The sequence below is a fragment of the Schistocerca cancellata genome, chromosome 3 (assembly GCF_023864275.1).
Source record: "Schistocerca cancellata isolate TAMUIC-IGC-003103 chromosome 3, iqSchCanc2.1, whole genome shotgun sequence".
Taxonomy (NCBI): Eukaryota; Metazoa; Arthropoda; class Insecta; order Orthoptera; family Acrididae; genus Schistocerca; species Schistocerca cancellata.
In genome coordinates, this window is record NC_064628.1 from 170,044,855 (window position 1) to 170,069,965 (window position 25,111).

The following is a 25,111-nucleotide window of genomic DNA, read 5'->3' on the forward strand; positions in this document are numbered from 1 at the left end:
TAGGGCTTTACATCATTATAATACTGTGGAGTAATAATGTTAAGTGGTTTGACATAAAAAGTTTTAATAGTTTTAGGAAAGAGCAGTTGAGTTAAGGAAATGTTTTATGGGAATTTGAAAGATTAATACATTTGATTTGTTCAACCTTATGGCCTAATAGATGAATGAAATGATTATTAGAAAAGGAACTCTTCATTGCAACGTCATTTGGATGTTGTTACGAAACGAAACTTCCAGATATTAAGTTGAACACCATTCTAGAGAAGAGCTGACCAATATTTTATAAATCGAAATCAGCAAATATAGCCAGCCGGAGTGGCCGAGCGGTTCTAGGCACTAGAGTATGGAGCCGCGCGACCACTACAGTCGCAGGTTCGAATCCTGCCTCGGGCATGGGTGTCTGATGTCCTTAGGTTAGTTAGGTTTAAGTAGTTCTAAGTTCTAGGGAACTGATTACCTCAGAAGTTAAGTCCAATAGTGCTCAGAGCCATTTGAACCATTTTTTCAACAAATTTAAAATATTTGACAGTTGTTTATGTGGTAATATAACCACATGTAACTACACTACTACATTTTATTACATCCAATGCCATTTATTGACAAATAGCTGTAAAAGCTGAAAGTGCAGAGCTTCTGTGTGAAGCATGTATAATCACTAAACTCTTTTTGCTGGTTATAAGGGTCTGTGGTCATTATCTAAGAGAAAGTTAGAAAGTACAGTATGGATTGTGGAAAAATAATAGTGCCTGTCTTAAATTACTTGCTCCAAATTGGAGACCTTACCGTTTCTATTTTGTATGTTGACAAATAATATTAGTGTGATGATGATGATGATGATGATGAAGATGAAGAGGAAAAAGAAGAAGATAATTTTGAATGTGTTGTGGAGACCAGACTTGTCAGGGTACATTATTCTGAAGCAGCCGTCTAATTACGGGGGCGGACAACAAAGATAAATAGAAGTAACACTGTTGAAGACAGGTTAAAAATGTAGTCAAATTGGCTTATAATAGCATTCATAAAATCTTATCAGTATGAAATATTCAAGTGTTTTGAAGATATTAAAGGAAGACAGTGAAGTGAGATGAACAGTGACAATATCGGGACGAAATATGAAAGGGAGAAGGAGGGAATAGTGAAGATTGTTACCAAAGCACTTATTTTATTGAACTGGGGACCTAGAAACGACGAAGAGGCTTCGCCCCCGCCCTAGCTCTCAGTGGGTCACAACCCCACAGGCTACAACAGTCCACTCACCCCACTACTGCCCCACACTGAACTCAGGCTTATTGTGCAGTTTGGCCCCCAGTGGACCCCCTCACCCTGGTGCGTCTCACACCAGATGAGTGTAACCCCAATGCTTGTGTAGTAGAGTAATTATGGTGTACGTGGAGAAAGTGTTTGCACAGCAATTGCCGACATAGTGTATCTGTGGCGGAATAAGGGGAACCCGCCCGCAGTTGCCAAGGCAGATGGAAAACCACCTTAAAAACCATCCACAGACTGGCCGGCACACCGGACCTCGACACTAATCCGCTGGGTGGATTCGTGCCGGGGCCTTCATGCCTTCCCGCCCGGAAAGCAGTGCGTTAGATCACATGGCTAATTGGTCGGGCTAAAGCACCTATACAAATTGGTGTTAAAACTCAGTTTGGCTCTCAAACTCATTTTTAGAGCAGAATTTCACCGAGAACTCAAAATTTGTGTGTCGCGGTGCTCAATAGGTAAAGGAGTTGTGAAGTCTTTGATATTACATTTTTAACACTGATGTACAATAAATTTTGTTTTGCCAGTGGATAATTCACTCTTATAGAAGATCTGGGGTGGTTGCTTAAGTAGATACCAGTCAGTGTTTACACACAGGTCCATCAGTTAAACTCTAAAGTTAATGCTACCTAACAACTGCTGGTTATGCTAGGCTTGGCATTAGTAAATTTACGTATTTATTTTTGGCTTGTTTTGCATTGGTGACTACGTGCACTAGCATGAACCACATGAAACTAAAACAAAAAGAAACTTCAAATCATCATGTAAATTTACATCAGTTCGTTCTAAACAGGTAGTAACTATTTATTTGTGATGTTTTACATGTCATCTTACCTGTACCGAACAAGTGAATGTCATTTGTCTCCATTTCATGTTTCATATTGCATTATTGTTAATTATAAAAACATTTGCTGCTTAATGGTTTTGATCCGTTTCAATAATCTTGTTTATTTCATTCTTCATTTCCCAGACTGCAACAGGTTGCAGGATGAAGGAGATTTTACTTTTCTCAAAATTATGTGTACTTGCAACGTTTCTGTTAATACAAAATTATTTCAGTTTATCAGTTCCTTAATTATTTTGTGATTGTTGATTCTTGGAACTCTTATTCGACATAGTTCTGATGCAGCTGGATGTTAGCTCCACTGGTCTGATTTGCCTCTCATTAATGCCTCTCATTTGCTGCATTGAGGAGCTGTCTGATAAATGTGATGAATAATTTTGATTGCAATACAGCTTCCTTGGATAAATATGGAACTTTGGTTGGTTCCAATGTCTGTGGCAATTCTCATGGCTGCAGCATTATCTCATTCTCGAGTGGTAACCATAATAGCATATGGTTGTGGAACGAGTGACTGTACTGTAGCCGTAAGTTGGTTTGTCAAGCTTTTTACAATAGTTTTCTTCTTGCTGTAACAAATTTAAAACCTGCATTGAATATTGATGTCAGTGCTTTGGCTGTGCTGATCATTTCAGTTCTGTATTTCATTTCTCAGAATATTGTGCCTAATAATAATATGCTGTTCCATTAGCTGCAGTGTCCCAGCAGTGTATGACATGCAGGGTGGCCCCACCAACTCTGCAGTTTTATCTATAATCAAAGCTGATAACATTGAGACACATCTTCACAAATACAACAGTGTGCAGCAAGTATGTAAATGGATGGCTGTAACAAGGATTTTGTCAGAAACTTATATTTCAGTACTCTCATCTGCGCTAGTGTCATCGGTCTTCTTACTCTCACTAGTTTTATGTAACAATTTTCTGTTAGTGGCCTATTACTGGCTACACACAGTGGCTGTAGTTTCACTGATATGGAAACATTTCAAAATTAGCTATGCATGTGTATAGTGCTCACTTACTGTTTCCATTCTAAATCTCTGAAATTATATTGTTTTCAGTATGCAGTTTTTCCTCTCACTATATTGAATGTTGGTGTATGTGCTACCACAGGCCAGAGTGGTAGAGGTGGAATTTTCATTGATGTTGTAATGTTTACCCTTTGTTGACTTGTGAATTTTTAGTTCCTGTTGCCACAGTGTAGGATCATCACAGTGAATTAAGAGTTCCGTTTTTTCTCAGGGTCTCAGTATTACTCCTTTTCTTACTGATACTCCCCAGTAGTTGTAGTGATATGAAGAACAACTTTTTGTAGCGGTAAAATAAGTACCAAACCTGTGACCTATTTACCACATTGTTGTTAAGCATCAGTAATGGAATAAAGTGTCCTTTAGTCTTCGTTTTATTTTCTGGCCAAATTTGGTGTTATTTTTTTGCCAAATTCAGTTTTACTTTTTACCAATTTTGCTTCTATTTTTGATGCCCTGTCATAGTTCATTACATGGGAAATGAAATGTAATTTTAAGGTTACACATGAATGTCTGCATTGAGAAAAAGAAGGCAGAATGCAATATCAGTATTCAATAATTATTAGTTATGACTATTAATCAACTGTAGTCCTCAGATTTATAATATTTTTACGCGTTAAAATGACAAATTCCATGTTGTTGCATAGAAATTGCAGATTTTGTGTTATTACACTAAAAATGCCAGTTTCACGTTGTTTTTAGTGTTCTCATTTTCGCGAAATTTTCCTGTCCCTGGTTGTATTATGTCTTGTTCGGTCTTACTTCCTATTTACAATTTATTTTACTTTCTTTCATAATAGATTGTGTGGTCTTCTTACTAATGAAATTTATCTAATACTGTTATTTCTTCTGTATTGTTACACGAGACCAAAGAACATTGTGTTAACTAACTATTTATTTTCTTTGATTAAATTTGGTATCATAATTATAATCATTTTCATACATGCAAGAGAAGATTGCAATTCTGCCTTTTGTGATGTAGAATCAGTGCAGAATCCCAGAATGTTTTAAACCCTTGCTTCTTTTACCATATTCCATTGTTGAACTTATTGCTCAACCAAACTTAAAATGATGTCCCTCATGGCACTGTTCGGTTTTTTCGCCATAAACCTGTCATCTCAGTATGACATTGGTCAGCAGTAAAACTGTTAATGAATATACACATGACAGATGTGTAAAAGTCTTTTGTTTTGCTATATTTACATAGTTAATAGATACAGCAGCCAGAAATAGTATTATTCCTAAATATTCCTAACTGGAATCCATCTCAAAAATCTGTTGAAACTTGAAACACAAAAAAATCCTTCAACAGTGCTTGAAAAACCACCCTTATTAAAGTTTGTCTCCAGCCATCAACGCAACAGTCATTTACTTTGAGAAGAATGAAAGCTGTTTGAGAAAGACCTCAATCAAAATATAAGGCACAAGTTAGACCAAAAAACAAGCTGCAAAATTTGGAGTAAACACTCCACAAAACGGATAATAGTGACTCACAAGGCCAACTTAGCTCTGAAAAAAGCACTGGAAGAAGACACAAAGGCAACAGTGTGTCACATCTAGAGAGTAATGTTGTTGTGTTGTTGTTGTGGTCTTCCGTCCAGAGACTGATTTGATGCAGCTCTCCATGCTACTCTATCCTGTGCAAGGTTCTTCATCTCCCAGTACCTACTGCAATGTACATCCTTCTGAATCTGCTTAGTGTATTCATCTCTTGGTCTCCCGCTACGATTTTTACCCTCCACGCTGCCCTCCAATACTAAATTGGTGATCCCTTGATGCCTCAGAATATGCCCTACCAACCGATCCCTTCTTCTAGTCAAGTTGTGCCACAAATTTCTCTTCTCTCCAGTTGTATTCAATACCTCCTCATTAGTTATGTGATCTACCCATCTAATCTTCAGCATTCTTCTGTAGCACCACATTTCGAAAGCTTCTATTCTCTTCTTGTCTAAACTATTTATTGTCCATGTTTCACTTCCATACATGGCTACACTCCATACAAATACTTTCAGAAACGACTTCCTGACATTTAAAACTATACTCGATGTTAACAAATTTCTCTTCTTCAGAAATGCTTTCCTTGCCATTGCCAGTCTACATTTTATATCCTCTCTACTTCGACCATGATCAGTTATTTTGCTCCCCAAATAGGAAAACCCATTTAGTACTTTAAGCGTCTCATTGCTTAATCTAATTCCTGCAGCATCACCCGATTTAATTTGACTACATTCCATTATTCTCTTTTTGCTTTTGTTAATGTTCATCTTATATCCTCCTTTCAAGACACGGTCCATTCTGTTCAGCTGCTGTTCCAGGTCCTATGCTGTCTCTGACAGAATTACAATGTCATCGGCGAACCTCAAAGTTTTTATTTCTTCTCCATGGATTTTAATTCCAACTCCAAATTTTTCTTTTGTTTACTTTACTGCTTGCTCAATATAAAGATTGAATAACATCGGGGATAGGCTACAACTCTGTCTCTCTCACTTCCCAGCCACTGCTTCTCTTTCATGCCCCTCGACTCTTATAACTGCCCTCTGGTTTCTGTACAAATTGTAAATAGCCTTTCGCACCCTGTATTTTACCCCTGCCACCTTCAGAATTTGAAAGAGAGTAAGCAGTCAACATTGTCAAAAGCTTTTTCTAAGTCTACAAATGCTAGAAACGTAGATTTGCCTTTCCTTAATCTATTTTCTAAGATAAGTCGTAGGTTCAGTATTGCCTTACGTGTTCCAGCATTTCTACGGAATCCAAACTGATCTTCCCCGAGGTCGGCTTCTACCAGTTTTTTCATTTGTCTGTAAAGAATTCGTGTTCGTATTTTGCAGCCATGGCTTATTATACTGATAGTTCGGTAATTTTCACATCTGTCAACATCTGCTTTCTTTGGGATTGGAATTTTTATATTCTTCTTGAAGTCTGAGGGTATTTCGCCTGTCTCATACGTCTGTAGAGTTTTGTTAGGCCTGGCTCTTCCAAGGCTGTCAGTAGTTCCAATGGAATGTTGTCTACTACCGGGGCCTTGTTTTGACTTAGGTCTTTCAGTGCTCTGTCAAACTCTTCACACAGTATCATATCTCCTATTTCATCTTCATCTACATTCTCTTCCATTTCTATAATATTGTCCTCAAGAACATTGCCCTTGTATAGACCCTCTATATAGAGAGTAATACCAGTCAAAAATTGAAACAAAATAGGGCCATAGCTGTTAATGCCGATAAAGACTATGTCACTGTTATAATGAAGGTAGGTGACTATGTACAAAAAACACACACAAGCCATTTTTTCCTCAAAAAAAATCATCTGGAAAATTAAGAAATATTCCTCACAAAAATAGGGCAAAGAATCAGTGAAGAATGGCAGTTTCCTATTCACTGAGCAAGAATCTATGGACATAATCGTGTTGAATCCACAAGTACCAGTTTTAAGAGCCCAACTGATAGTGCATAAAGATGATATCTCAATTAGATTAGTTGTAAATTGTAGAAAGAGCCCAGCATTCCAGTTATCAGGAACCTGTTAAACACCCTAAAGAAGGCATAGTACACCAGTGAAAGCAGCAGCCCTGTAGAGAACAACCGAGAATTTACTCAGCCATTTGAGGACTTTCAGGTACCCAGTAGAGCTACACTAGCATCCTTTGATATTGTAAATTTGTATGTCAGTGTCCCAGTTAAGCCAAAATTAGAAATCATTAACAAAAATTTAAATAATTTAAGCCTCAGAAGTAAAGAGTTTATGGACCTCATAGAACTCCCTGCCTCAAAATACCTTCACTTTACATAACAGTAAGTAAGTTCCTTTGTTCGTAACATGAGGAATGCTGAACCTGGCCACCATGTCTGGTTGCAGTGGTACAGATTATAACTTTTTCTCACTTCCATTGTTTACAAGCAAAAGCAGTAGTATTTTTATTTCATTTATTTTTGAGATGAATCTTTTATGTCCAGTGCTTAATGATGGAAAGAAAAGATTAAAAACATAAAGAAGAATACTCAGTTCAGAATTCAAGGAAAGATGCATCAAAGAAAAAAGGGACAGCTGTTTCTCAGAAATAACCATCACATTGTGATATAAGATGAAATCATTAGAATTTAACAGTGTATTGCGCAGCAAATAAAATAAAATGTTTTTTAATTTCGGAGACAAAACTGCACGACCTTACTGTCCTAAGAAATGTTCCTCGCATTCTATTGGCCAACAAATTAAGTGCAGCAAAAAGGAAGACCTACTAGCCATGGTTGATATTCTTGAAATGAAACAGAGGATTTTGTTTTTTGTTGTGTCATTCACATCAATACTGTATTCTCATTAGTACTCAGAAATGAGTGAGGTGATGCTGTGCACATTCCATGGAAATGAAGCATCACACTTATATCTTTACCTAAATTTCTGTTTTTACATGTTCTTTTAGCTGTAGACTTACTAACTTCTGTAACACCTGTTAGGCATTATAAATTATGTGAAACGGTCAAAATTTGCATTCCCTTAAATAAAATGATCTCATAAATCCTCCCAACAATCCAAGAGGTGGAAATGGCACTCAGAGAGATGAAAAATTATAAGGCATGCAGAGAAGACCAAGTTTTTGCAGAAATGTGGAAATATACCAGTGATACAGTTGAAAGACCCTTACACACAGTCCTAACAAAAATCTGGATAACAGAAAAGTTTCCCGAACATTGGACCACAGCCATAATCCACCCACTCCATAAAAAAGGAGATAAAAGCAACCCAGATAATTACAGATGTATCTCTCTCTTAGACTGCACATACAAGATTTTCTCCAAAATTCTATACAAGAGGATCAAAGAGCAACTAGAGGAAGAATTAGGTGAATACCAAGGAGGCTTCAGATCTTGGAGAAACTGTGCAGAACAGATCATCACTTTAAAATTAGCCGTAGCATATTACAAGAAACTAAATAAACTCTTGTAATAACCTTTGTGGACTTGAAAAAAGCATATGACTGTATCCATAGACCTTCAATGTTAAAAATCTTAAGAAATTTTGGGCTGCATACAAAATTAATCAAATTGATACAACTCACCTTAACCAACATTGTATCAAAAGTCAAGTTCAGGGGGGAACTCTCTGAGCCATTCATCATAAAAACAGGTTTAAGACAAGGAAATTGCTTGGCACCTCTACTGTTCAACTGTGCTTTATAATACATAGTGAGGGAATGGTACAAGACTAACCCAAAGAACATCCAAATTGGAAGATCCAAAGACAACATAAGTTTAAATTGTGTAGTATTTGCTGATGACCGTGCTCTCTTGTCCAACAGTACTCAAGAAACCAAACAAGAAGTTATCTCACTACAGGAAATAGCACAGAAAATTGGCCTTGCAATATCCTTTGAAAAAAACAATCATCATGTTAACTAGCCCACCGCTCATAAACAAAATTGCCATTGGAAACCAAGAAATCAATATTGTAGATAAATTTAAATATCTGGAAGAAATCATAACATACAGCCTCAGTGAAAAGCCAGCATGGCATAACAGAATAAACAAATTGACTAGAGCACAATATATCACCAAGAACACGTACAACAAAAAGAGCCTGTCAATAGCAACAAAATTAAAACACTTCAAAACAGTCAATCAACCAGAAATAATGTATGCAAGTGAAACCGTCTTCAAAACAACTGCCACTGCACAAATAGACAAAATACTCAAAATAGAGAGAAGAATCATCAGAACGTGCATCAACAAATCTTACCAGAAAGATGGACGCTGGAGAATAGCTACAAATGAAACAGTCTACAAGGAAATAGAATCAGTAATGAGTACAATCAGGAAGAAACATACTTCATTTTTCAGACATCTAAACAGAACACCAGAGAACAGGATCATCAGGAGAATAATAGAAAAATTGTTGAATAGTAAGTGCAACATTAAGTGGATAACAGAAATCAAGGATGATATGGATGGCTACAGATGATATGGATGGCTACAGATTACATTGGAAGACCGAAGAAACAAAACTGACAAATTCAGTTAACTCACAGACACACAAACCAGACTGCAAACAAGAGTCAACAAACAGATAATAGGGTGATTTCTGATAAAGATAGAAGGATGAGATCTGAGAGAATGAAGAAGTACTGGGCTGACAGGAAACTGAAAAGTTCTTTGTATAAAGTTGGCTAGAGTGGTCCAATGAAGGCCATAAAATGTAAATAATAATAATAGTAATAAATGATTTGTAATTTAAATCTGCCATGGTTTTTCTGTCTTATTACATTTTGACGTATAACCGTTTCAGCATGTCCCATTTCCAGTCCACAGTTATTTTCAGTTTTATGAACAACCACATTGTGTAGCTGTGGGGTCAAGTCTCTCTGGTTAGTTGGCTGTCATTTATATTTATCATTTAGAAAACCTGACTCTTTGTTCAAATCATGTATTAGTTAGCCGAATAATTTATTTTTGATATGTAGATGACATCATCGTACTTTCCCATGGCAATAAAAATGAAGTAGAATAATTATATAACCCTTTCTGTCAGCTCCAGGGATGGTACGTTATGAACACAAATGAAATTAAATTTTATTAATTGGTGTTCAGTTTTATTAATGTACTTTTAGAGGCAATGATGCATAAATGGGGTTCAGAACTTGAAAGCATCTTTTAGTATAGTCTTTAGAAACTTATTTTTTCCACTTACAGTGACATTTAAGTATGTTTAGCCATGGTAAACAGTATCTTTTTAAATGAGTGGTAAAAGTTGTAATATAACCCTTGAAGAAAACTTTACTACAAATCAAAAACATAGCAAACATTTGAGTTAAAATTCAAATAGTGTACATAATATTGTTTCTCAGAACATTCATCATGTCCTTTTGAACAAATTCACACTTCGAACATATAACTCCCTCTGTTTACTTCATGTGCATCTCTTACAGTTGTTGCAGGTTATTATTATTTGGTCCACTTTGTTATACTTTTCTGCTTTTGACCGGCTTTCACTAGTACACAAATAACATCTACCTGTAGCTCCATGAGTTTCCGTAGCACCGAAGTACAGCTTGATTTTCTGTCCAAGAATACCCCTTTCATAGTTAAAACAATTGTTGCTATGCACACAGACACATTTGATGTCTAGATGCTTTATATTACCACAGCACTATTATTCATTGAATAAGACATTCGTTGTGCAAAGTTACATTTACAACTGGGAGAACGTAATGACCACCTCGATTAGACAAATTTTTGGATTAATTTTAACTAAAAATCTTAAAACATATATAGAATCGTGTAGAATAATTCATTAAAAATTAAAATTCTTCATTTTAGAATGTAAAGAATGTGATTAGATTATAGTATGTATATGTGGGCTTAAAGTTGGTATTGCCAGGGTTAATTCCACTTTTGACTGTGTTCTCGTAAAACTTAACAACTTTGTTGTTTTGATCATGTTAGGTAAAAAATTGAAGCAGATGTAACACTCATTATCTCCATGCAGTCCTTGGAAAATGGACTTGTAACTCCGAAATACATTAACAACAAGTATAAAATAAAAATATTTTGACAGGAGACCGAATATTATTAATAAAATATATCCTTCCAAACCAAACCAAATCAAATTTAGTTGTGATAGGACCATGCATGCTTGATGCTTTTGTTGTAAATGTGGTTGTGCATGATGTGCTTGGGACATACAAAGTATGTCTTCGCATTTTCAACCAGTACAGAAAATTTATTCAATTATAGACAGCATTGTAGAATTTAATGTTTGTGTCTTACTTCCCCCCTCCAAAGTAACAGTAAGATACGACTAAACCCAGCTTTGGTTACAGCCACTAACGGAATATGCTTCTGCTTTTCATGCAAGTTGGTGCTTCTTTCTATATGCTTTTCACTGGTTAAGAAGTAGGAAGATTCATTTTGCTAACAATTGAAAGATAACAAACATGTTAGATAATTGATTTTCTTTTTTTAAATAGTGTACTGGATTAAATGTTCCTTACATGAAAAAAGTCAATTTATTTTTTGTTTAGCCAGTATAGTAATCATTGCAGTTCCATTTTTACGGTAATTGTGACGTTACCAATGTAATGTTTCATAATTTCTTGTACATATACCATTAAAAGTAATGTGTTTGGAACTGTTTACATTTGATCAAGTAATGCAAATTTTCACTTCATAAAAAGATATTTTTCTTACAAATTTCACTTGCAAAATATTAATAAGTAAACATAATCTGTTCATTTTCCCATTATGTAGAGCATAGACAATCAGTTATAATTATGTAGTCTCAGAGCTTTTAAACCTTTGTGGATTGTATGATACTTCCAGCTAATAATCTTAATTCTACCCTTTATACAGGGCACAAGTGTACTATCACCAGTCATACCTTTTAGCCTTGTAATTCTACCTGCATATATCATATACAGGAAGAGTGCAGAAAATGTATATGAGCAACATCCAGCACTATATATACTTGCATTTGGTATGGTGGCAGCGAAAGTGACGAACAGATTAGTGGTAAGTTATGTAAGTTATTTAATTTTCTCTTTTTAACATAATTATGTTCTGCATTTCTGAAAGTCTCTCTCTCTCTCTCTCTCTCTCTCTCTCTCTCTCTCTCTCTCTCTCTCTCTCTCTCTCTCTCTCTCTCTCTCTCTCTCCCCCCCCCCCCTCCCAATTACCCAGGTACCTAGGGGGTGGGGGGCACTCTTCAACTTAACCCAATTTGGTAATAGTCCCAGACTAATAAAAATAATAATGAATTGATTGAATCATGGATTTCAGATCAGGTGGGATAGTAGAATAGGCTTGACCCAATCATTTCTTGAGGCACAAAGGATTTCTCTTTTCTTTCTGATAGTGTGTCTCCATTAAGAATAATGTACCTGGTTCTTTTAATCAGGAAGCGTTTAGTCTAATGTACACCTGTGTTATCGTACTCTGTTAATATGTATTTTGTTCACTGCAAAATGATGCAGAACTATACCAAAGCTTCTGTGGAAGAAAAACAAAGCAAAGGAAAAAACATGGACATGGACTCTTAGCACAAAATTCGTTCCTTGATTCCACAATATGTGGTTAATTCCACAATATGTGGTTAGGTAGTCACTGGGTAAGTGTCTTGGTGCAAAACTCAAAGGTCAAAGATTGAATCATCACTTGGTTTTAGGACATGTATCACTTGTTGATTCTTTCACTTCTGGCAGTGATTTGCTAATATGAAAAATCCTAAGTTGCCCACTGGTCAGAGTCCACATTAAAGTGTAGGTCTCCTCATAACTGCCTGTGCAAGTCTGTTCAAAGGTTAGAGGAAGACAAGGACATGCCACTTCCAAAAGGACCATGCCTAGTAAAGCATTGTGGTATTCAAACCAACTTTATGAGTTGAGGGCATCTTTATTACCTAATAATACAAAAGAATTGACACTAGTGAGAGAGTTCCATAATTCTACATATCTGTGCCATCACTTTTCTCATTAAGTCTATAAAGACATAAATATTTTACAAATCACATGGTTCTTGGAGACCTACAATAGTGTCGTTAGATGGTGGGCTGCCTACTTTACTCATGCCTGTATTTATTTTCATTTCTGTACTGAACTGAAGAAGTTTGCAAATAGGAGATTTTGCTCACTTGTACTTGCTCCAGCATGCCTGCTCTCAGGGACAGCGTGCTCAAGTGTGACTTGCAGGGCAAGTAAACTTCTGTTGAGTGGGGCAACCAGGGGTGGACAAAACTGCAAGTTTTGGCACACTTGTTGCTCTGTTTGTGACTGTAACTTTGCATCTGTTATTATACATGACATCTAAATTTCAGGTTTCTCTTCCATGATATCTCCTCTTTTCAGGCACTACAGCTAATGAAGGACCTGGATCTTGTCAGTCAACTGTCTCCTCCATTCATATCTTGACTTCATCAGCATTATCTAGCTCCACACTCCTGATCTTCTGAGATGTGTGTCTGTATCATCCAGCCATCACGATCTTGGTCTCGCACTGAGCAGCTACTCTGTGGCTTTGCAAATAGCACTTTCTTTGGTACTCGCAGTTTTTCCGTTCCCTGCACATGTCCCAACCACGGTAACCTTTATGCCTGTACATCTACATTATTAGTGGATTCTTATAGATTTCGTACAGTTCTGAATTGGTCATAATTCTCCAAGTACCATTATTACATACTGCCCCTTATATCTTCCACAGGACTTTGCATTCCCATGCATCCAAAGCATTTCTGACTCTTTGTGTTACTGTCCACATTTCATGACAATACATAACTACAGGTTTTATAATCATTTTGTAAACTTTCATCTTCCACTGCCTTGAAATGTTGCAGGACTGCAGCATTTTAAGGAAGCTGTAATAGTAGTTGTTAGCTGCAGCTGTTCTCGCATTTATATCTGTTGGTACCATACTGTCGTCCCTAACCATTCCACCCAAGTACTTAAACTGATTTACTCTTTCATACCGTTCAAACCTCTCAACACATCTCCACCTTGTTTTGTTTCTGGTGTTCAGTTTTTTAATTCCCCCTCTTTCTTACACATGATGAGGCCAAGTGCAGCCACTTCATGTTCCAGACCTACACAGTTTTACAGCAGATATTCTCTATTCCTTCTGAGCATGGGTGTGTTGTCCAATAAAGAGTCTTCTTGGTTAAGTCTTTGAAAGAACAGAAAATTATTGGAATGTTTTCTATTAGCTTTTATTTTGCAGTTGGCATTGCTTAGTCATTTTAACAAGTTTTTAGCATTTTATTATAGTGTAGTACTGTATTGGAGCTGAATAGATCGCTTAAAAAATGTCATACAGTTTTGTTGATATCTGCAACTTCCACAGTGTTGGAAAGGCTTTTCCTATCGACACTGTCGTACGCTGCATTTCGAAGTCCACATGTAGTTGATGTACCATTATTTAAATTTGTGACGCTTTTCCATTAACAATATAAGGGATAACATCTGATATGTTCTTGCTCCTTTCTTCCTTAAATCACACTGGTATTCCGCAACCATGGCTTCTGCATAAGGTCATAATTTCTTGTTCAGTATCCTAGCAAGAATTTTGCAGGCAGCAATTGTCAATGCTATACCTATATGGCTTTTGCAGTTTGTTTTATATATTGGTATAGTAATGGTTATGTTCCAGTTTGTTGTCGTTTTTTCACTTCTCCATATTTTCTGAACTAGTCCTTCTATTTTCTTTAATAACTTATACCACCATACTTGAATATTTCACTTGGTACCTTGTCTCCCCCCCCCCCTCCCCCCATTCTGTAGTTTTTTTGTTTTCTTAACAGCTCCAGTCACTTCTTGTGATGTCACTTCTTCTCCATCCTCATTGCTATCTGCTTATTGCTATCTCTTTCTCGCATCCGTCGGCCATCGTAATTTAATATATTATTATTATTATTATTATTATTATGTTGATTGTTGCCGACTTAAGTGGTGGGTCTTAATAAAAATATTTCATTTTATTTTGATTTACAATTAAATGCTTTTGTGAAGTTCTCCTTTTTAACAATATTAATCTTCAGTATAAATTATTTTTTACGTTAATGAACGTTAGACTCACTGAATCTTAAAACATGAACATATAAGTTGAGCAATGGAATAAACTATTCATATTAATTTCCTCGGCTAGTCAGTTCACTTTAAAGCAAAAAATCTTTTGTTATTAATTACAATTGCAGCCCACACACGTGCGAGAGTATTCCTTCTTACCTCCATTAACCACTGCATGGTAGTCAGAATCCTGGCTCTGACTCTTGGCTGTTGTACTGAAAATAAGAATCTTAAAGCTACGTATCTTCTGCAGCGTCAGGCGGCTGTGGAGAAAAATGTATATTATGTTAATAGCGGGCGAGTTTTTCACTTCCGCTAAATTTTAGAAGTTAATATCGCCACGTAATGGCGTCGTTGGCTGCATCGGCCGCTGCGATTGTTGCTCTGTAAATTGCTCGAATGCAGGTTAATTCAAGGAAGGCAGACATGAAATCAGGATCACCTCTTAGAAATTAAAAGTGAACAATAATATTAAATCAGTGTATTATCTGCTTAATTAGTACAAATATGCTTACATTTGCCAGCACTCGCAAGATGTCTGTCTACACACAACTAAGACAAGAGAAGAAGTGAAGACGACAAAAAAATTAACAAAAGAGTGTATCTTGTCGTCTCTTTAGATCATTTTGTTATATTTCTTTGCTCTCGAAACTTACACAGTGAAATTATTATTTTATGGTTACATGATAAAAATATATATTATTCAATTTTTAAATGTCTCGTCTTTATAAATACTGTTTTTTAAGTCTTTATGTATTATTTCACTGGGGACGCTATATCTCCTTCAAATTCCTGAACTTCCCTAGGTTTCAGTTCGTTCTTGAAAATATTTTCACATCTTCCTATAATTCTGGTTTCGTCTCTGATCAGCTTTCCATCTTTATCCCTGCATGTTGTTGTCTGAAGCTGCCATCCTTATTTTCTCTTTTTTATTTCTTTAAACATTATTATAATATCCTTTTCATATCTGCATTTCTCAGTGCCTTTCATTCTGTTTGTCTCCATTTCTCTCGTTTCCTTCTGCAAGTAATTTTTGCTTAAATCTCTTTTTGTCATAATTGTGTCTGGCAGCTCAAGTTCTTGCTGGAGCATTTTTTTCCTCGTTTTCCTTATACTGTTCCATTCTTCAGTAGCCTTCTCACAGTCATTGTCATACATTCACCTCATTTAACTCTGTTTCTCTGTTCCAGCTTGGATTCCAGCATCTGTCATATTGTCTGTTCCATTAATTTCCATTGCACTTTGAGGATAGCTTCCTCCTCAATGACAGTTGATCTCGTCCCTTTATCAATTTCTCTTTGGAATTTTTCTTGTTCTCTCTGTCTCTGGTGACAATTGTGTTCACATTACTTCCTATCCCTTTCTGTGTGGTTATAGATTGTTCTTGATATCCTCTGCCTATACTTGACCAACACCGTGCAGTTGTCTGAAGCAACATCTGCACCCCCTCTAACCATAACATCATTGAATAAGTGCATGATGTATCTGATTAATTGTATCCCCATCCAGAGATTTCCATGGCCCTTTATTATTGATGTTCTAGTGTGGGCAAATAGTACCTTTTATAGTGAGTTTTCTGTTTACAGCAAAATCATCCAGCAACAATTTGTTGTCATTACACTCTTAATGGAGACTGTAATTTTCTGCATTTTGTCTAAACATGTTTTCCCTTTCATCCTTGGCATTCACTTTTCACTCTAGCGTCATGTACATTAAAGGTGTCCATAAAAGGTCTATAATTCTTTATATCTGTGCTTTTCGTTCTTCTTAAAGCCTATAAAGACATGCATATTTTGCAAATCACGTGATTCTCAGAGACTAAAATAACGTTGCTAGAAGATTGGCATTTTCCCATTCAGACTGTGTTTGCTGTCTACATTATTGATGCCTGTATGTATTTTCATTTCTCTGCTGAGCCGAAAAGCTTTACAAATAGATTTTGCTCACTCATACTACCCCAAGTGTCCCCACTCTTGGGCACAGTGTCTTCAAGTTTGAATATTTGGGACAAGTAAACTTCTGTTGAGCAGAGCAACCTGCAGTGAACCAGACTGTAAGTTCTAGTACAATCTGTGCTCTGGTTGTGACCGTAACTCTCCATCTGTTGTTCTGTGTGACACCTGAGTTTCAACTTTCTCTTTTGTGATATGGAGACAACATTTTTTCTGCATTCATATTATCTAGAGTTAACAGACAGCAGTATAAAAGCTGTACAACACAACTAAATGCACGAGACACTGAAATTTTTGTTTTTGAAATGAGGGGCAATTTGCATTAGCTTTGCACACACCATGTGTTAGAGAAAATTATGAACCACACTATTTGTTACAATGACTTTTCAGATTTTGCACCTGCAGCTAAACAAGTGAAATAATCAGATAGCACTAACATTCCAGAACTACTGTAGCATCTCTGAATAGCTCCAAAAGTGTCAAGAGTCATATTGTAACTGTGAAGTTTTTGAGTGGTGCCCTTCTCAGCATGGATTTCTATAAGTTATTGTACTGTGTAACTACGGACTCTATCATAGTAATGAAATTGTTCCACCTAGTCTCACTTTCTTGCTTCAAGCTTGCCCATAACGAATTCACATAATCAACTGCCTTCATGGTACAAACAGTGCTTATGTTAACATAAATCATGGGAAAAAACCCTTAAAGCATCATTTTTCAGATAATTATTGTAAAAAACTGTTTGATGGCCCATCAGCGACTAGATCATTAGAAGTGGAGCACAAGCTCAGATTGGGGTGGGAAATCGTCAGTGTCCTGACATTTTCTTTAAGAGATTTATGGAAACCTTGATAAACTTAAATCAGGATAACTGGGTGGATTTGAACCAGTATCTCCCTGAATGCAATTCGAGTGTCCCCACTGCATTATCTCCCTTGGTATTTGACATTGTAGTGTCCTTGGTTAAGGAATTACATAAGTTCTCAGACCGCACCTTCCTCTTCTATTTCAGCATCCTAGTGGTATCTGTTTGTATTATCTGTAAGTTGCAGGGTTCAATGTTAATTATATTTCCTCAATGTTCACTTACATATTCCCTAGCATTCATTATCTCAGCATGTAGAACTAGCTTTACTAATGATGCAAGAAGGTTTCTGTTTTTAAATTGCTCCTGCAGCAGATTTTGCTGACTTGCGTAAGAAAATGAAATGCCTACAGCTGTTATTATGATCTTATTTATTGTGTGGCTACCAGTTATGGCACTTCAATGCGCCGTCTTCAGGCTTTAGTTGATGCTGAATGGGTTATCACAATTCACAGACACAATGCATCAGTGGCCAGTGTAACAGGTTTACGCAGACTATCAGTAACTGTGATGTCATCACTCCAACCATCAACTGTCAACTTGGTCTGAAATATCGAGTGACTAGAATGAAACGCTACTTTATTTGAGAGAGGCATGCTTTTGAACTTCCAGCATACTTGTTTGATAATGCAACTATGTGCAGGGTAGCTGCAAAACAGACTTGCAGAGGGCACATTTAGTTTTTGGAAGAAATGAAGGAAGAATAAAAGCAAGAGATGAAGTGTAGGGAATTTAGAACAATTGTTAGGTGATTGGAAGCCAAAGAGTTAACTTCTGCTTTCTAGTTGATTACTAGTGACTATTGTTGTGATGCAAAGCTTGAGTTGCTGATCTCACCTGTAAATGTAGGGCCATTCTTGTTGAAGAGTAGTACCAGATACTTAATGGTACTAGAATTTCATCCTTCCGGATTGCCATTAACGGTCACCTTAATCACATCCATAGGGTTTATGATTTTTTTACTGTGAATAGGTCATCTGAGGACCAAATTCCAATTTCAATACTGTGTTCTTTTCTTTTTTCCCTTTGCTTTCATATGTTCACTATGTTTCTCCTTTTTGTCTTCAGACCATTTTGAACCAATTTCTTTAGCTACCCTGCCTTGGAATCCTTCCATTTTAATTTTTGATTGGATGATGATGATGACGACAACGACAACGATGAGAGAAGGGAGAGGGTGAAACCTGGCACCAGCACATAGCTTACTCCTCGTGAATAGCCCAAGGGAGCCACCAGGCTTAATGTCCCCATCCGACGGATGAGTCATCAACAGCAGTGTCACATGCCCTCACTTAATGAGACACTGAGGAGAGGTTTGGTATTTAAACCAGGACATTGGTACAAAGTAATGTGATCAGGAACTTTACACCACAACCTCTCCTCCCCTTACTGGCCATATATTGTCAGTGAAAATTAATTTCACCACCTGTATTCAAACCGGCTTACCCGTGTCGAGCACCACCACACAAGCGTGTGTTAGTGACCTCAGTCACGGATGTGGATTGCAGAATATGTTGTGTGTTAAAAATCACCCACTATAAGCTCTGAAAAACCAGCATGCTGTAATAGAGATTAGGTATCTGCACTTTATATGTGCATGTTATGTGCCATGTAAATTGCCAATATTTCCATATTGGATTTTGTGTACTGAATAGAAATACCCGAGGATGTGGTAGATATGGTTACCTCATATATGTGTGGTTATCGCCGTTCAGTTGAAGAATATTTTAAGAAACATTCTCTTCTGTGGGCATAGCTACTGGTAAGAGCGTCCTATGGTACTACACCTACAGAAAAGTTTCTCAGTTTAGCCCCAAGTCCATAGGAAGTTAATATAGGTGACATTCATTGCAACTGGTCATACCTTCTCACTTGAGACTGTGTAAGTTAACTCTTTCCTGGATTATTGTAATAATTCAGTGTGTGCTACTCATTTTCTGCTAATCTCTTGCTTATTTTCCCCGTGAAAACTTCTTGTAGCACATTGGGTTCTGTAGAATACGCAAGCAGGTGACCTGTGGTTATAAGTAAAAGTGTGGGTAGCTAATCTATTTCAAATACGTTCTGGGATGCCATTGCGTTAAGTTTATTAGTGAGGACCATTAAACAGTTAAGGTTAAATAGTCTGGACAATGCAGCTCAAAAGTTAATGAAATTCGAGAATGTGGTAAAACTATCACAGAAGAATGGACTCGGGTTACATCGTGCCACTGACTGACTAGGTTGGCAGGCAGCCACAATCTCTTGCATACTTCTTAAAATTTCGTTCTATTTGTATATCATCGGTAACTTAACAATATTCATTTATTTACAATTTTAACTTGTTTACTGCATATTGGTATTGTCATATTAAAACTCTGATGACTCTTTCGCTCTACCGAGTATTTCCTGTGGTGAAAGTGGACTTTGATTATTACTGTAAAGATGACTTGAAACTTCCTGGCAGATTAAAACTGTTTGCCGGACTGCGACTCGAACTCGGGATCTTTGCCTTTCGCGAGCAAGTGCTTTACCATCTGAGTTACCCAAGCACGACTCACGACCTGCCCTCACAGCTTCAATTCTACCAGTACCTTGTCTCCTAGCTTCCAAACTTCACAGAAGCTCCTCTGCGAAGTGGCAGAATTGAAACTGTGAGGGCAGGTCGTGAGCTGTGCTTGGGTAGCTCAGATGGTGGAGCACTTGCATGCGAAAGGCAAAGATCCCGGGTTCGAGTCTCAGTCTTGCACACAGTTTTAATCTGCCAGGAAGTTTCATACCAGCGCACACTCTGCTGCAGAATGAAAATTTCATTCTGGATAAAGATAACATGTTAAGTTGCAGGCAGGCTCAATAACGAGACACTCACACATTAGCTTTCAGCCAAAGCCTTTGTCAGTAAAGGAAACACACACATTTTCGTTCAAACAAGCCAGCAGAGCTCTTGCATACGTGGCCGCCATCTCCGGCAGCTTGGACCAGAATAAGATTGTCACATAGAATATAAGTAGCAATATAGAGGGGGCAGGAAAGGGGAAGGAATAGCCGGGTGGGGGGAAGAATGCTGTCTGGCTGAGTCAGTATGTTACTGTAAGTTAGGGCTGGGATATTTTTTAGGAGCAGATAATTACAAGTGTAATGTGCTGCGAATACATAGAAAGATAGATCCCTTATCATTTAGCTACAATATAGCAGGTCAGCAACTGGAAGCAGTTAATTCCATAAATTATCTGGGAGTTCGCATTAGGAGTGATTTAAAATGGAATGATCATATAAAGTTGACCGTTGGTAAAGCAGATGCCAGACTGAGATTCATTGGAAGAATCCTAAGGAAAGGCAATCCGAAAACAAAGGAAGTAGGTTACAGTACGCTTGTTCGCCCACTGCTTGAATACTGCTCAGCAATGTGGGATCCGTACCAGATAGGGTTGATAGAAGTGACAGAGAAGATCTAACGGAGAGCAGCGCACTTTGTCACAGGATCATTTAGTAATCACGAAAGCGTTACGGAGATGATAGATAAACTCCAGTGGAAGACTCTGCAAGAGAGACGCTCAGTAGCTCGGTACGGGCTTTTGTTAAAGTTTCGAGAACATACCTTCACCGAAGAGTCAAGCAGTATATTGCTCCCTCCTACGTATATCTCGCGAAGAGACCATGAGGATAAAATCAGAGAGATTAGAGCCCACACAGAAGCATACCGACAATCCTTCTTTCCACGAACAATACGAGACTGGAATAGAAGAGAGAACCGATAGAGGTACTCAAGGTACCCTCCGCCACACACCATCAGGTGGCTTGCGGAGTATGGATGTAGATGTAGAAGTAGAATGTGTTGCAAAGGTAACTCCCATCCGCACAGTTCAGAAAAACTGGTGGTGGAGGGGAGGATCCAGTTGGCTCTAGTAGTGAAACTGCCATTGACATCAAGCATGTTATGTTCATGTACATGTTGTACCACAGGGTGGTCTACTTTGTTCTTGGCCACATATTGGTGGTCGCTGTTCATCACTGGTGCACAGCTGGTTGGTAGTCATACCAATATAAAAGTCTGTGTAGTGATTGCAGTAGAGCTGGTATATGAAATTTCAGCTTTCACAGGTGGCCCAGCCCCTGATGGGATAGGCTAAGCCTGTGACAGGACTGGAGTAGGAAGTGTGGGATGGGTGGATTGGGCAGGTCTTGCAACTGTGGCTTCCACAAGGACATGATCCCTGTGGCAAGGGGTTGGGGTTGGGAGTGACAGAGGGATGGATTAGGATGTTGTGGAGATTGAGTGGGCAACAGAGCACCACTTTAGAAGGGGTGGGAAGTACCTTGGGTAGGATGTCCCTCATTTCAGGACATGATGATAAGTAATCAGATTGCAGTGCAACCCATATTTTCTGTTTTCGTACGGTCCAGACTTGAAAAACGCAAAATTGAGGAAAATGCAGAATTGAGGAAAAACCCCAAAAACATGAATAAAACCACATGTAATTGTCGTACATGATTAAAAATTGCAATCCTCTCCAACACTTTGTATAAAATCTAAGTGAAGCAAATTAAATGTACAAGACAATGTTCATACAACAATTTGTGGTAATGAATTTCATCAGTTCTTAAAAAACCACAGATGTGTAACAGCAAGTAAAAACCCATCAAAATATTGAAATTGATACCTGGGTACAAGGTAATCAAGCTGTTTTCTGACATCCTATGACTACAAATTATACATTAAAATCACATGTTTGAGAGAGATCATCCTTTATGCTCATCCAGAAAAAAGCAAAAATTTATGAACATATTGAATTAAACCGAAAACATCACTGCAGATAAGTGGTTAACCCATAAGCATAAATGCGGCTCTCTTCTTTGTGACGTGCTTTGTCACCATTGCTGTTATTGTTTGGTGCTTCTCTTATGAGCTGCAGTTCATATGCTTGCCACTGTGAAAGTGTTATTTTGCGCTTTATGAGAGAAAGAGAGATGTGAAAAAATAAGTTTACTTCCCTAACTGATGTTACAAGCTTCAGAGAAGCCGGCTCAGTGAAGTTCTGTACACTGTGTAAAATGTAAATTTGAAAGAAATGCCCCTCTGTCACTGCTGCCAATCTTTACAATCTACAGAGTGTGGTGCAAAGTATATACAGGAGTAGTGTATGTAGTTGTTGAAACTGCATCTTGTCAGATTTGAATATGAAAGTCTTTAAAACGTGCTATCGCAAAATCCTTGTTCTATTTCTGTGTGGTATCTCTGTCATAGCACATGATCTACATGAAAAGCATATTTTCAGCACTTCACAAAATGCTTTCACCTCTACCTGCACTCCCATCGCCGAAGGACCACTCTCCACACATCCAGTAGATGAGCTCATTTTATGTGTGTGTTAGAGGATATGGTGGCTGCACTTGCTATTGGGTGACTTAACAAGCCACCAGTCAATAAGAGTTTAGTAGCCGGAAATGGGTATCATCTCTCAATTATGGCTGAGCATATTCTTTGAAACACAGTGATTGAATTTAAAAAGTTGATGATTTATAGTGTTGCTGAAAATAGTACATTGGAAATACATGCAAAAAATGGGACTGAATTATAAGTGGTACAAAAGCTGGGCCTCTTTGTAACACAATAGTTCAGTCCGGAACACTTCACATCAACTGTCTTCTTTTTCCTTTACCACTGCAATCTAACAGTAGTTGTATCATAATTGCATGGTGAATGTAAATGCTGCAAGGTGTGTTGACGACACTGATTGTGGACTACGTCAGCATTGCCCCTCTCACACATGCCCTCTCCACAACGGTCTAAAATATTCCCTTAATTCTGCCACCACCCATGGTGTGAACCATAAGTCTTTTGAGCCATTTATAATTTGTTCACTCACATCAAATGTCAGTAGGAAGAAAACGGGACAAAGTCTTGTGATGCGTCGAGTAAGAACTTAGAATCGATGTAAACCTTACTAGGAAGGAACGTAAAATCAGGGAATTTTTAGCATTGAATTTATGGGTTTTTCACAGGGGCTACGAATTTAAGGTGTAGAATCGTGAGAAACGTAAAATCGGAAAACGTAAAATTGTAGTTTCACTGCAATGATTTCTTAGCACCGGGGTGTACATTACGGCACATGTTGTGAAAAGAATGCCTGGTGCCACATGCTGTACCTCAGCATGCCCCAACTGTACTTATCACATTCCTCCATTTTAATCTTTTGTTCCATTTTCATTTCCTTAAAGTTCTAATTACCATCCCAATAAATTCTTAATGTTTCCTTTTTATTTGTTTGCACTTTTAACATCCTCTCTCTGCCCTCTTTGACTTTTGAGAAGTCTGTAACTTATTGTCCTTTTGCCTTCATCTTCCATAGAATCAGTTGTGGATCTGCTTTGCAAAGTAGATACATGCATGTCTGAAATGTGCCAGTGAGTGCTTCATGTGCATCTGGTGCTGTCATTTCATTGTTTGTTTAAACAGTTCAGCTTGTAGTTTTTCATTTTTGTTGTTTTTAGTGTTTATTTGTTTCTGTTTTGCTTCGAATAAAGTCCAGTGCAACAAGTAATGCCAACCCAACATTCAAAGTGAAATGGAGAAAGAAAAGTGTGCTGCACAGCCAGGCCAACAATTACCTGTTGTTCATGTTAATAAGAGGATTGCAGCAGCATTGAAAATAAGCAAGAACACTGTTGTATTGACAGGGAAAGAAAAGTGCAGTATAGATTGTGGCAAGAGTGGCATAACTAGGCTGCATACACACCAGGGAAGAAGAGGTCAAAGAAGCAAGTGACAGCTTTGGATGATTTCGAGAAAGACACTAATCATCATCATCATATGTAGATATTAGAAGAACCTCCTACTCTAAATTACTCATCACTTCAGAAAGACAATCTTGTTAAATGAAGCAAATTTTCATTGTACATGGCATTAAAAGAAAAAGGCTTAATCTATACAATGTTTAACAGACATAGAATATAAACAGAAAGCACAGATGTTGTTGCCTAGCAGTGTGTAGATTTCTGAGCAGGATTACGACTGTGGTATTTGCAGATACATTCTATCTAAATGAAACATGGATTGATGCTAGCCATCCATTACGTAGGGGCTGGATTGACAAAATGCTGAAGGAGGCAGTGACAAGACCTTTTGGAAAAGGAAAGTGAATTATTAAGCAGCTACATCAGATGGTTTTGTGCCAAACTGCTTGTTAATGTTTCATTTTAAAAAGACAGGTTATTACTACGAAGAGACGCACAATGTAGCTTTTCAAAAGTGGTTTGAGGCATCACTCATGACGAATCTGACGAGGCCATCAGTGATTGTTATGGATAATGCTCCATATAATTTCATTGTTACAATATGACACCAAGTATGGCAATAAAAAAAAGACTATATTATTCTGATACAATAAAAAGTGGATTTCAGAGAAAATTTGAACAAATATTGGCACAAAAGAAACCACAATTTCAGACATATGTAATTGAGGAGATTGCTAAAAGGCATGGGCATGAAATTATTTAGCTCCCTCCATACCATTGTCATTTCAGTGCCGTTGGAGGGATAAGGGCACAAATAACAAATTACTTTGCTGCAAACAGTAAAAAGTTCACCGTTTCTCAAGTTGAAAATCTCTTTGTAACAGCTGTCAGCAAAGTGACAAGCGAGAAC

At 37.5% G+C, this 25,111-nt stretch overlaps 1 protein-coding gene across 3 annotated transcripts in view; it reads left to right on the forward strand.

Moving 5' to 3' along the window:
- LOC126174800 (cholinephosphotransferase 1) overlaps positions 1-25,111 on the forward strand; it is a 154,059-nt gene that overhangs the window by 44,435 nt on the left and 84,513 nt on the right. For all 3 annotated transcript variants that reach the window (XM_049921172.1, XM_049921173.1, XM_049921175.1), the window contains one exon: positions 11,471-11,629. In XM_049921172.1, the coding sequence (XP_049777129.1) occupies positions 11,471-11,629 (159 nt within the window). The remainder of the gene's footprint in view (positions 1-11,470; positions 11,630-25,111) is intronic.